Raw genomic sequence first — 13,563 nt, forward strand, 5'->3', positions numbered from 1 at the left:
TGCTGACTATTATAAAAACGGGAACATAAGCAACTTAATCTTCCACACAGACCATCCCCTTGCATGGCGCAGTGCTATATTATTACACAATACCCCTCTGTTAAGAGTGGGGGGGGGTTACCGATGGGTGGAAACTCAGGATACTAGACAACAAGGACTCTGAGTCAGCAAATGTGATCGTGTACAAATCTGGAACAGTAATGGTTCCAGCTCTCTCTTGAGAAAGATACCACCACCCCGAGCGTGTCAGACCAGACCTCTTCATGACACAACTCCACAGACGAGCAACCCCAAGCGGAAAGTCAACCTCCCAGCACAGAGTACTACTCCCTCATGTAAATGATGGATAAATTCACCCAGCTGGAGGTAAGGCAAGTGGAGCTGGAACAGCAGGTGAACACACTCCAGTCATGACAAAAAAATTGTCCAGCTCAACAACACCCCCTCAACCAGACCCGGAAAGCTGGAGGTGAAGAGAGACATAAACTCAGCAAAAAAAGAAACGTCCCTTTTTCAGGAGCCTTTCTTTCAAAGATAATTCGTAAAAATCCAAATAACTTCACAGATCTTCATTGTAAAAGGGTATAAACACTGTTACCCATGCTTGTTCAATGAACCATAAACAATTAATGAACATGCACCTGTGGAACGGTCGTTAAGACACTAACACCTTACAGACGGTAGGCAATTAAGGTCACAGTTATGAAAACTTAGGACACTAAAGAGGCCTTTCTACTGACTTTGAAAAACACCAAAAGAAAGATGCCCAGGGTCCCTGCTCATCTGCGTGAACGTGCCTTAAGCACGCTGCAAGGAGGCATGAGGACTGCAGATGTGGCCAGGTCAATAAATTGCAATGTCCGTACTGTGAGACGCCTATGACAGCACTACAGGGAGACAGGACGGACAGCTGATCATCCTCGCAGTGGCAGACCACGTGTAACAACACCTGCACAGGATCAGTACATCCGAACATCACACCTGCGGGACAGGTACAGGATGGCAACAACAACTGCCCGAGTTACACCATGAACGCACAATCCCTCCATCAGTGCTCAGACTGTCCGCAATAGGCTGAGAGAGGCTGGACTCAGGGCTTGTAGGCCTGTTGTAAGGCAGGTCCTCACCAGACATCACCGGCAACGTCGACTATGGGCACAAACCCACCGTTGCTGGACCAGACAGGACTGGCAAAAAGTGCTCTTCTCTGACGAGTCACGGTTTTGTCTCACCAGGGGTGATGGTCGGATTCACGTTTATTGTCGAAGGAATGAGCGTTACACCGAGGCCTGTACTCTGGAGCGGGATCGATTTGGTGGTGGATGGTCCGTCATGGTCTGGGGCGGTGTGTAACAGCATCATCGGACTGAGCTTGTTGTCATTGCAGGCAATCTCAACACTGTGCGTTACAGGGAAGACATCCTCTTCCCTCATGTGGTACCCTTCCTGCAGGCTCATCCTGACATGACCCTCCAGCATGACAATGCCACCAGCCATACTGCTCGTTCTGTGTGTGATTTCCTGCAGGACAGGAATGTCAGTGTTCTGCCATGGCCAGCGAAGAGCCTGGATCTCAATCCCATTGAGCACGTTTGGGACCTGTTGGATCGGAGGGTGAGGGCTAGGACCATTCCCCCCAGAAATGTCCAGGAACTTGCAGGTGCCTTGGTGGAAGAGTGGGGTAACATCTCACAGCAAGAACTGGCAAATCTGGTGCAGTCCATGAGGAGGAGATGCACTGCAGTACTTAATGCAGCTGGTGGCCACACCACATACTGACTGTTACTTTTGCTTTTGAACCCCCCTTTGTTCAGGGACACATTATTCCATTTCTGTTAGTCACATATCTGTGGAACTTGTTCAGTTTATGTCTCAGTTGTTGAATCTTGTTATGTTCATACAACAATTTACACATGTTAAGTTTGCTGAAAATAAACGCAGTTGACAATGAGAGGACGTTTCTTTTATTGCTGAGTTTATCTGAGCTCTGGACTGTGGTGAGACAACATCAACAAGAGAAAGAGCAGGAGCAGGAGAAGAACAGAGCACTAGAGGAGAGGATCAGAGTGCTGGAGGAGAGGGTGAGGGGGGTGGCGTGTGACAGAGAACAACCCATTAGAGAGCTGGCCACCGCCGCAGAGAAGCCAGCAGAACAGCCCACCTCAGACCCCTACCAAAGTCTTGATACCACAGCAGAACAGTCCACCACAAACCATAGCCTCGATATCACAGCAGGACAGACAAATGACGAACCCCAAGCCCAGGGATTCCCGCCCCTCTGAGTAACCCCCCTGTCAGCCACCCTGATAGCCCTCCTGACAACCCCCCCACACCCACTGAGGACATACACAAGCCACAGATTGTACTCCTTGGACTCAAACGGGAAATATATACAAGAAAATAAACTTTTTTCCAAACACACAGTGTCTAAACTTTGGTGTCCAAACACCCAGCGCGCCCTAGACCTTCTGTATGAGGACCAACTAGGGTCCCCCAGCCACATAATAATACACACAGGCACAAATGACCTGAGAGCACAGCAGGAAAGGGTGGCCACAGCACTCAAAGGAGTGATTGAAAAAGCTACTTTCCCCAACGCACAAGTGGTTATCTCCACCCTGCTACCACGAAAATACTTCCACCCTGCTACCATACAGCGGGTAAACGCAAGTATTTCCCGTGACTGTGCCTCAAAACCAAATGTTTACCTGGCCCAACATTCCACTCTGGACTTGAACAGCCTTTACGACCAGGTCCACCTATACAAGGCAGCAGTGCCCACCTTCGCCCGGACCCTAAAGGACATCGCCCTCAAAGGCAGCCCCAACACTTCACACACTTCACACAGCCCCCCCGGACCTACACATAGAAGACCCACGCCGAGAGGACCTACATCCAGACCACAACACCACCAGCCACATCCACACCCCCACCCCCAACCCAACAATGCAACACCCCCCCAAGTCAACCATGCCCACACCCCATTTAGGCCCCCTCAGATCAGACCTATGCCCCTCCTGCCCACCCCATGCCCCCCACTCCCGCAAAGAGGGCCTCGACATGAAAGCCACACATATGCCCAGGCCGTGAGCAGGCAAACAGGCTTAACCCCCACTCTTACACTAGCCCAAGACAATGGCATGTACCAGATGCTCAGAAGGCTCTGGTCACACTTACTGGTCTGAGGCCAAACCACACGACTAACAACATTGGACACTTTATGGAACACAAAGCCTTCGATTTCATCCTGGAATATCCAAGGCCTGAGGTCATCTGCCTTTGGCCTAAAGAGCAGGAACCTGGACTTCATCAAAGAAATCAGACATTGTCATCCTACAAGAAACATGGTATAGAGGAGATGGTCCCACTGGTTGCACCCTAGGTTACAGAGAGCTGGTAGTCCCATTCACCAAACTACCAGGTGTGAAACAGGCAAGTGACTCAGGGGGTATGTTAATTTGGTATAGAGCAGACTTAACTCACTCTATTAAATTAATCAAAACAGGAACATTTTACATTTGGCTAGAAATTCAAAGGAAATTATCTCAACAGAGAAAAATGTCCTCCTGTGTGCTACCTACAGTATTTCCCCACTAGGATCCCCATTCTTTAATGAAGACAGCTTCTTCATCCTGGAGGGGGAAAGCAATCATTTCCAGGCCCAGGGACATGTACTAGTCTGTGGCAACCTAAATGCCAGAACTGGACAAGAACCTGACACCCTCAGCACACAGGGGGACAAACACCTACCTGGAGGTGACAGCATTCCCTCCCCCATATGCCCCCCTAGGCACAAGTACGACAACATAAACAACAAAAACGGGTCACAAGTCCTGCAGCTCTATCCCACGCTGGGTATGTACATAGTCAATGGTAGGCTTCGAGGGAACTCCTATGGTAGGTACACCTATAGCTCATCTCTTGGCAGTAGTACTGTAGACTATTTTATCACCGACCTCAACCTAGAGTCTCTCAGAGCGTTCACAGTCAGCCCACTGACACCCCAATCAGATCACAGCAAAATCACAGTCTACTTGAACAGAACAATACTCAATCATGAGGCATCAAAGCCAAAGGAACTGAATAATATTAGGAAATGCTATAGATGGAAGGAAAGTAGTGTGGAAACGTACCCAAAAAGAATTAGGCAACAACAAATTCAATCCCTTTTAGACAACTTCCTGGACAAAACGTTTCAATGTAATAGTGAAGGTGTAAACTTGACAGTAGAAAACCTAAACAATATATTTGAACTCTCAGCTTCCCTATCAAATCTAAACATTTCAAACAGAAAACCAAAGAAAATTAACAAAAATGACAAATGGTTTGATGAAGGATGCAAAAACCTAAGAAAGAAATTGAGAAACCTATCCAACCATTAACATAGAGACGCAGAAAACCTGAGCCTACGACTTTACTGTGGTGAATCACTAAAACAATACAGAAATACACTACGGTAAAAGAAGGAACTGTTACGATCGATGAGGAAAATGGGTGAGGAGTCAGGCGCAGAGAGCAAAGATACGGGGAAAAACCACACTTTAATGTCCAACCAGAAGAACAACTGGTAACGTCAAAACATTGGCGTAAAATCCACTCCACTACAGTACACACTGGAAAAAATTATCCGAACAGTGGAAAACCCCAAATAAACACGAAACACCTCATACAAAAACAGAAGGACAAGCCCGCACAAACAGAAGCGGGCTAAACGAACTTAAATAACACCACCCTAACAACCAAACAATGAACAGGGGAAAACAATTAGACAAAACCAAACGAAAAGGGAAAAAGGGATCGGTGGCAGCTAGTAGACCGGCGACGACGACCGCCGAGCGCCACCCGAACAGGAAGGGGAGCCACCTTCGGTAATGCTCGTTACAGGAACAGCATGTCAGAAATCAGCTCAATGTAACTGAAGAATCCATAGACTATAAACACTTCTGGGACAAATGGAAAATACTAAACAAACAACAACACAAAGAGTTATCCATCTAAAACGGAAATGTATGGGTAAACACCTTCTCCAATCTTTTTGGCCCTATAACAAAGAACAAACAGCAAAAACATATACATGATCAAATATAAATCTTAGAATCAACTATTAAAGACTACCAGAACCCACTGGATTGTCCAATTATATTGAAGGATCTACAGGACAAAATACCAACCCTCCAACCCAAAAAAGGCCTGTGGTATTGATGGTATGCTCAATGAAATAGTAAAATATACAGACCACAAATTCCAATTGGCTATACTTTAACATCCTCCTTAGCTCTGGCATCTTCCCCAATATTTGGAACCAAGGACTGATCACCCCAATCCACAAAAGTGGAGACAAATTTGACCCCAATAAATACAGTGGGGTATGCGTCAACAGCAACCTCTGCATTATCATTAACAGCAGACTAGTTCATTTCCTCTGTCCTGAGCAAATGTAAAATTTGCTTTTTACCAAATTACCATACGACAGACCACATACAGTATTTACCCTGCACACCCTAATTGACAAATAAACAAACCAAAATAAAGGCAAAGTCTTTTCATGATTTGCTGATTGAAAAAAAAGCTTTTGACTCAATTTGGCATGAGGGTCTGCTATACAAATTGATGGAAAGTGGTGTGGGGGAAAAACCTATAACATTATAAAATCCATGTACAAAAACAACAAGTGTGTGGTTAAAATTGGCAAAAAAACACATTTATTTCCACAGGGCCGTGGGGTGAGGCAAGGATGCAGCTTAAGCCCCAACCTCTTCAACATATATATCAACAAATTGGCGAGGGCACTAGAACAGTATGCAGCACCCGGCCTCACCCTACTAGAATCTGAAGTCAAATGTCCACTGTTTGCTGATGATCTGGTTCTTCTCTAACCAACAAAGGAGGGCCTACAGCAGCACCTAGAGTTTCTGCACAGATACTGTCAGACCTGGGCCCTGACAGTAAATCTCAGTAAGACAAAAATAATGGTGTTCCAAAAAAGGTCCAGTCGCCAGGACCACAAATACAAATTCCATCTAGACACCGTTGCCCTAGAGCACACAAAAACAATACATACCTCGGCCTAAACATCAGCACCACAGGTAACTTCCACAAAGCTGCGAACGAGCTGAGAGACAAGGCAAGAAGGGCCATCAAAAGGAACATAAAATTAGACAGTTATAGAACCCATTGGCCTTTATGGTTGTGAGGTCTGGGGTCCACCAACCAAAAATTCACAAAATGGGACAAACACCCAATTGAGACTCTGCATGCAGAATTCGGCAAAAATATCCTCTGTGTACAACGTAAAACACCAAATAACACACTCGCTAATTATCAAAATCCAGAAAAGAGCTGTTCAATTCTACATCCACCTTCCATAACAAAGCCATCACCTACAGAGAGATTAACCTGGAGAAGAGTCCCCTAAGCAAGCTGGTCCTGGGGCTCTGTTCACAAACACAAACAGAGCCCACAGAGCCCCAGGACAGCAACACAATTAGACCCAACCAAATCATGAGAAAACCAAAAAAGTATTACTTGATACGTTGGAAAGAATTAACAAAAAAACTGAGCAAACTAGAATGCTATTTTAGCACTAAACAGAGAGTACACAGTGGCAAAATACCTGACCACTGTGACTGACACAAACTTAAGGAAAGCTTTGACTATGTACAGACTCAGTGAACATTGCCTTGCTATTGAGAAAGGCCGCCGTAGGCAGACCTGGCTCTCAAGAGAAGACAGGCTCACTGCCCATAAAAATGAGGTGGAAACTGAGCTGCACTTTCAAACCCAATTTTGAGAGAGAGATACCCTTCGCACTTGTCACGAGAATTTTTATCCCAATGGTTGAACTCAACTATCACTATAGCTATGACCAATTTGCAGAAGTTTGTAAGATCCTGGTTAATGAAGAATTAGACAAAGCCCCCAGTCTGCAATAGATCAATCCTTTTATCAGAGAGTACTCTGAAGTCAAAAATGAGAACACAGTAATTTTATAACTCCCACACACACACACACATACCCACACACACACACACTCACAAACACACACACACACACACACACACACACACACACACACACACACACACACACACACACACACACACACACACACACACACACACACACAGTACTAGAAACTCCACCTCCCTTTCGGTGGGCTGTATTTTTTCACAATACTAACACATAATTTCTCATTATCTTCTACAAGCCTTTCCTAACAGTTACTCCCCCTACCTAAGTTGGGGAGGCCTCTTTCCTGTTATTTTCTTTCAGAGTTATCACAAGTCGACAGTTCAGTTGGCCTTGAATGTCTCAAATCTACCCAGCTCATATTGCGAAATAGTAACACAATGGTCTAGTCACACACATTATGGAATTATTACTCTAACACATTTCATACAATTATATGATTTCAGGGTGGAATCCTTTAGTCATTACTTTAAACATATAAATTCCTTTATCAGCACTATAGTCCGTGTTCACAGAACCATGGGTACAAGCAAGCAGGACGCCTACAAATCAAAATCACATTTTATTTGTCACATGCTTTGTAAACAACAGGTGTAGACTAACAGTGAAATGCTTACAGGTCCTTTTCCAACAATGCAGTTACAGATAAAAAATATATATACATATACTGAACAAGAATATAAACACAATGTGTAAAGTGTTGGTCCAATGTTTCATGAGCTGAAATAAAAGATGCACAAAAAGCTTATTTCTCTCAAATTTTGTGCACAAATTTGTTTACATCCCTGTTAGTGAGCATTTCTCCTTTGCCAAGATAATCCATCCACCTGACAGGTGTGGCATATTAAGAAGCTGATTAAAAAGCATGATCATCACATAGGTGCACCTTGTGCTGCGGACAATAAAAGGCCACTCTAAAATGTGCAGTTTTTTCACACAACACAATGCCCCAGATGAGGGAGTTGAGGGAGCATGCAATTGGCATGCTGACTGCAGGAATGTCCATCAGCGCTGTTGCCAGACAACTGAATGTTAATTTCTATACCATAAGCGGCCTCCAACATCATTTTAGAGGCAGTACATCCAACCAGCCTCACAACCGCAGACCACACGTAACCACGCCAGCCCATGACCTCCACATCTGTCTTCTTCACCTGAGGGATCACCTGAGACCTCACCAGGGTCTTGACCTGACTGCAGTTTGGCGTCATAACCGACTTCAGTGGGCAAATGGCCACTGTCATGCTGGAGAAGTGTGCTCTTCACAGATGAATCCCGGTTTCAACTGTACCGGGCAGATGGTGTCATGTGGGCGAGCAGTTTTCTGATGTTAATGTTGTAAACAGTGCCCCATGGTGGCGGTGGGGTTATGGTATAGGCAGGTGTAAGCTACGGACAATGAACACAATTGCATTTTATTTATGGCAATCTGAATGCACAGTGATTCTGAGGCCCACAGTTGTGCCATTCATCCGCTGCCATCAATTCATGTTTCAGCATGATAATACACGGCCCCATGTCGCAAGGATCTGTAGACAATTCCTGGAAGCTGAAAATGTCCCAGTGCTTCCATGGCCTGCATATATCACCAGACTTGTCACCCATTGAGCACGTTTGGGATGCTCTGGATCGACGTGTACAACAGCGTGTTCCAGTTCCTACAACTTCGCACAGCCATTGAAGAGGCCACAATCAACAGCCTGATTAACTCTATGTGAAGGACATGTGTCGCGCTGCATGAGGCAAATGGTGGTCACAACAGATACTGACTGGTTTTCTGATCCCGCCCCTACCTTTTTTAAAGGTATCTGTGACCAACATATACATATCTGTATTCCCAGTCATGTGAAATCCATAGATTAGGGCCTAATTTATTTATTTCAATTGACTGATTTCCTTATATGAACTGTAACTCAGCAAAATCTTTGAAATTGTTGCATGTTGTATTTATATTTGTGTTCAGTGTATGTACATATAGGTAGGGCTTAGATAAATGAGTAGGCAAAAGGACAGATAAGACAGTAGCAGCAGCGTACAGTGCCTTCAGAATGTATTCACACCCTTGACTTTTTCCCAATTTTTCCCAACTTTTTCACATTTTTTTTTTTACAATGTGGGATTAAATCAATTCAATTGTCTTTTTTTTGTCAATGACCTACACAAAATACTTTCATGTCAAAGTGGAAGCCAAATTCTAACATTTGTAAAAAAAAAAATATATATATGAAAAATTAAACACTAATATATCTTGATTACATACACTACTGGTCAAAAGTTTTAGAACACCTACTCATTCAAGGTTTTTCTTTATTTTTACTATTTTCTACATTGTAGAATAATAGTGAAGACATCAAAACTATTAAATAACACATATGGAATCATGTAGAAACCAAAAAAGTGTTAAACAAATCAAAATATATTTTATATTTGAGATTCTTCAAATGGCCACCCGTTCCCTTGATGACAGCTTTGAACACTCTTGGCATTCTCTCAACCAGCTTCATGAGGTAGTCCCCTGGAATGCATTTCAATTAACAGGTGTGCCTTCTTAAAAGTTAATTTATGGAATGTCTTTCCTACTTAATGCGTTTGAGCCAATCAGTGTGTTGTGACAAGGTAGGGGTGGTATACAGAAGATAGCCCTATTTGGTAAACGACCAAGTCCATATTACAGTTCTAGTCAAGATTCTAGCAGCCGTATTTAGCACTAACTGAAGTTTATTTAGTGCTTTATCTGGGTAGCCGGAAAGTAGAGTATTGCAGTAGTCTAATATAGAAGTGACAAAAGCATGGATACATTTTTCAGCATAATTTTTGGACAGAAAGTTTCTGATTTTTGCAATGTTACGTAGATGGAAAAAAGCTGTCCTTGAAACAGTCTTGATATGTTCGTCAAAAGAGAGATCAGGGTCCAGAGAAACGCAGAGGTCCTTCACAGTTTTATTTGAGACTACTGTACAACCGTCAAGATTAATTGTCAGATCCAACAGATGATTTCTTTGTGTCTTGGGACCTAGAACTAGCATCTCTGTTTTGTCCCGAGTTTAAAAGTAGAAAGTTTGCAGCCATCCACTTCCTTATGTCTGAAACACAGGCTTCTAGCAAGGGCAATTTTCGGGCTTCACCATGTTTCATTGAAATGTACAGCTGTGTGTCATCCGCATAGCAGTGAAAGTTAACATTATGTTTCCGAATGACATTACCAAGAGGTAAAATATATAGAAAAAACAATAGTTGTCCTAAAATGGAACCTTGAGGAACACCGAAATTTACAGTTGATTTGTCAGAGGACAAACCATCCACAGAGACAAACTGATATCTTTCCGACAGATAAGATATAAACCAGGCCAGAACTTGTCCGTGTAGACCAATTTGGGTTTCCAATCTCTCCAAAAGAATGTGGTGATCGATGGTATCAAAAGCAGCACTAAGATCTAGGAGCACGAGGACAGATGCAGAGCCTTGGTCTGATGCCATTAAAAGGTAATTTACCACCTTCACGAGTGCAGTCTCAGTGCTATGATGGGGTCTAAAACCAGACTGAAGCGTTTCGTATCCATTGTTTGTCTTCAGGAAGGCAGTGAGTTGCTGGGCAACGGCTTTTAAAATGTTTTTTGAGAGGAACGGGAGATTCGATTTAGGCCGATATTTTTTTTAATCTTCTGGGTCAAGGTTTGGCTGTTTCAAGAGAGGCTTTATTACTGCCACTTTTAGTGAGTTTGGTACACATCTGGTGGATAGGGAGGCATTTATTATGTTCAACATAGGACAGCCAAGCACAGGAAGCAGCTCTTTCAGTAGTTTAGTTGGAATAGGGTACAGTATGCAGCTTGAAGTTTTTAGAGGCCATGACTATTTTCATCAATGTGTCAAGAGATATAGTATTAAAAAACGTGAGTGTCTTCCTTGATCCTAGGTCCTGGCAGTGTTGTGCAGACTCAGGACAAATGAGCTTTGGAGAAATAAGCAGATTTAAAGAGGAGTCCGTAATTTGCTTTCTAATGATCATGATGTTTTCGTCAAAGAAGTTCATGAATTTATCACTGCTGAAGTGAAAGCCATCCTCTCTTGGGGAATGCTGCTTTTTAGTTAGCTTTGCGACACTATCAAAAATACATTTCGGATTGTTCTTATTCGCTTCAATTAAGTTGTAAAAATAGGATGATCGAGCAGCAGTGAGGGCTCTTCGATACTGCGCGGTACTGTCTTTCCAAGCTAGTCGGAAGACTTCCAGTTTGGTGTAGCTCCATTTCCGTTCAAATTTTCTGGAAGCTTGCTTCAGGGCTTGGGTATTTTCTGTATACCAGGGAGCTAGTTTCTTATGACAAACATTTTTTGTTTTTAGGGGTGCGACTGCATCTAGGGCATCTAGGGTATATTTTGTACTCTGATGTCCTTGGGTAGGTGGAGTGAGTCTGGAAGGGCATCTAGGAATATAGAATTTATAGCACAGCTTTTGATGCTCCTTGATTGGGATCTGAGCAGATTTGTTGCGATTGCAAACGTAACTGGGTGTATTCATACACCATCTAAAGTAGTGGTGCAACGAATCAAAAAACTCACAGTTCGGATCGGATCACGGTTTTGAGTCGTGGTTTGGATCATTTTTCGGATCAGCAACAAAAAAAAGGGAGACAAAAATAACTTTGCTTTCCATTTATTACTTAAAGAACACAAAGCAAGGAACTTTTCAATGTTTAAATAAAATATTAAAATAAAATATTCAATACTCAATTGTTAAATTAAAGTGCAATATGAACAATAGTGAATGAAAAAATTGCCTGTGTCAACATCATCAAAAAAAAGTTAAGAAAGAAAGCAAAGCAGACCTGTGCTTATAACTTCAAATTATTTTTCAAAAAGATGAGGATGTCTACATTGTCTGGGGTGAGGGTAGACCTCTTTGCAATCACTATGTCCCCTGCCGTGGAGAACACCCTCTTGCTAGGAACTGAAGTGCCAGGCTCAGCCAGGTAGCATCTTGCCATCATGGCAATGTGAGGGTATTTACACTCATTGCTTTTCCACCATGTTAGTGGATCACCATCCACTGGAATGCCGCTTGCTGCCTTGTAGGATGCCACCTCCTCTTTGATGGTGTTGGCAAACGTCTTGCCTGTGTCCTTGCTCGCAAAGGTCTCCCCGAAAAGCTCCTTCATGGCCGAATTATTTTGTGGAGGAGATGCCTCTGAGTCTGCTCCTGTCGGCTCTGTCTCTTGACCCTGCAGAAAAAATGACTTGATCTATTAAACAAATGATTTATGTTCATATTTCATAGAACTATATTTATGGCAACAACATTTAAAAAAAGCCATTATTATTCCAAATAAAAAATGGATGATTCTAATAGCAATAGCATAGACTAAGATTATACTGCAATATATTTATTATTTAAGTAATTCACTCTTATTTTTGGACCTCTTCAGTGGCCACAATCCTCTGGCGTGGGGCAGGGTCTAGGTGAGACAGGGACTTTAACCTTGGATCCAGTGCAGTAGATCTATGAAGATAGTCCTGTACATTAGGAGGGTATCTGGGGTTCAGGTTCTCTCTAATGGCAGCCTTGACATCTCTAGCGATGGTTCCGTCTTCCTCACTTGGGGCCATGGATTGTAGAATCCTTGTTTTCAGAGGTAGGATCATGGACACAGACGGTGCAGTTTCAGTGCTCAGTGCTCAATGCGCGAGGGGATTTCCTAGCGTGGCTCAAACACTTTCATCATATTTTTAAACCCTTTGTTTTCCACAACAGAGTATGGCCTCATGTCTGCAGCGATAAACATCCCAATAGATTTGGTGATGGCTTCAGCCCGGTCTGATTCTGCAGCAAAGGGCTGCTTAAATGCCGCGGTGAGAAGTTGTTGTCTCTTGGCTGAGTTGCCTCCCGTTACTGACACACCAAGGTGATGACGCTTTAAATGTGTGGCCATGCTCTATGTTTTTCCATGATCATATGGCTTTCTTGTGTTCACAATGCCTACACACCGTAATGGTGGTGGTGTCCACCCCCCTTCTTCCGTCATCATATTTGACAGGGAAGCCAAAATGCTCCCATACATGAGACCTAAATGAAGCAGGAGGCTTTTCCAGTTCTTCAGCTCCTCCGCTAGCCATGGCTGTCACTGCTCTTTTTTCTTCTTTGCTTTTTGCAACGCGAGCATCCAGGACTGATTCCTTGGGATTCAACATGCCTGGTTCACGTGAACAGTACACACAACTGTTTTTTTTAAATAATCAAAATCAACCTTCAAGCTTCAGAGTAATACACAGCACCCATCTGTCTTGTCTTTATCTTTTCACTGCAACTCTGTATTGAGATTTAGGGAATTATTACTTTAAAAAGTAACAGCGGCAGTAAAACTACATTTCACACTATGATGGTTAATATTTGCAATTAATCCGCGGTTCACATGCGTGCCGAAACGTAGGAGGTGATCTGTACGGATCACGGATCAACTACGGTCCATTACACCACTAAACTAAAGTGTAATTAATAACGTCAACATGCTCAAAGGGATATTCAATGTCTGCTTTTTTTTTTGTACCCATCTACCAATAGGTGCCCTTCTTTGTCAGGCATTGGAAAACTTCCCT

General features: G+C 43.3%; 1 protein-coding gene across 1 annotated transcript in view; it reads right to left on the bottom strand.

Annotated features, from left to right (window-relative positions):
• tmc1 (transmembrane channel-like 1) overlaps positions 1–12,128 on the bottom strand; it is a 45,584-nt gene extending 33,456 nt beyond the window's left edge. The window contains exon 1 of the mRNA XM_039013909.1: positions 12,014–12,128. Within this exon, the coding sequence (XP_038869837.1) occupies positions 12,014–12,128 (115 nt within the window). The remainder of the gene's footprint in view (positions 1–12,013) is intronic.
• Positions 12,129–13,563: the final 1,435 nt, after the last annotated feature.

This window comes from Salvelinus namaycush, chromosome 18, assembly GCF_016432855.1.
Source record: "Salvelinus namaycush isolate Seneca chromosome 18, SaNama_1.0, whole genome shotgun sequence".
Taxonomy (NCBI): Eukaryota; Metazoa; Chordata; class Actinopteri; order Salmoniformes; family Salmonidae; genus Salvelinus; species Salvelinus namaycush.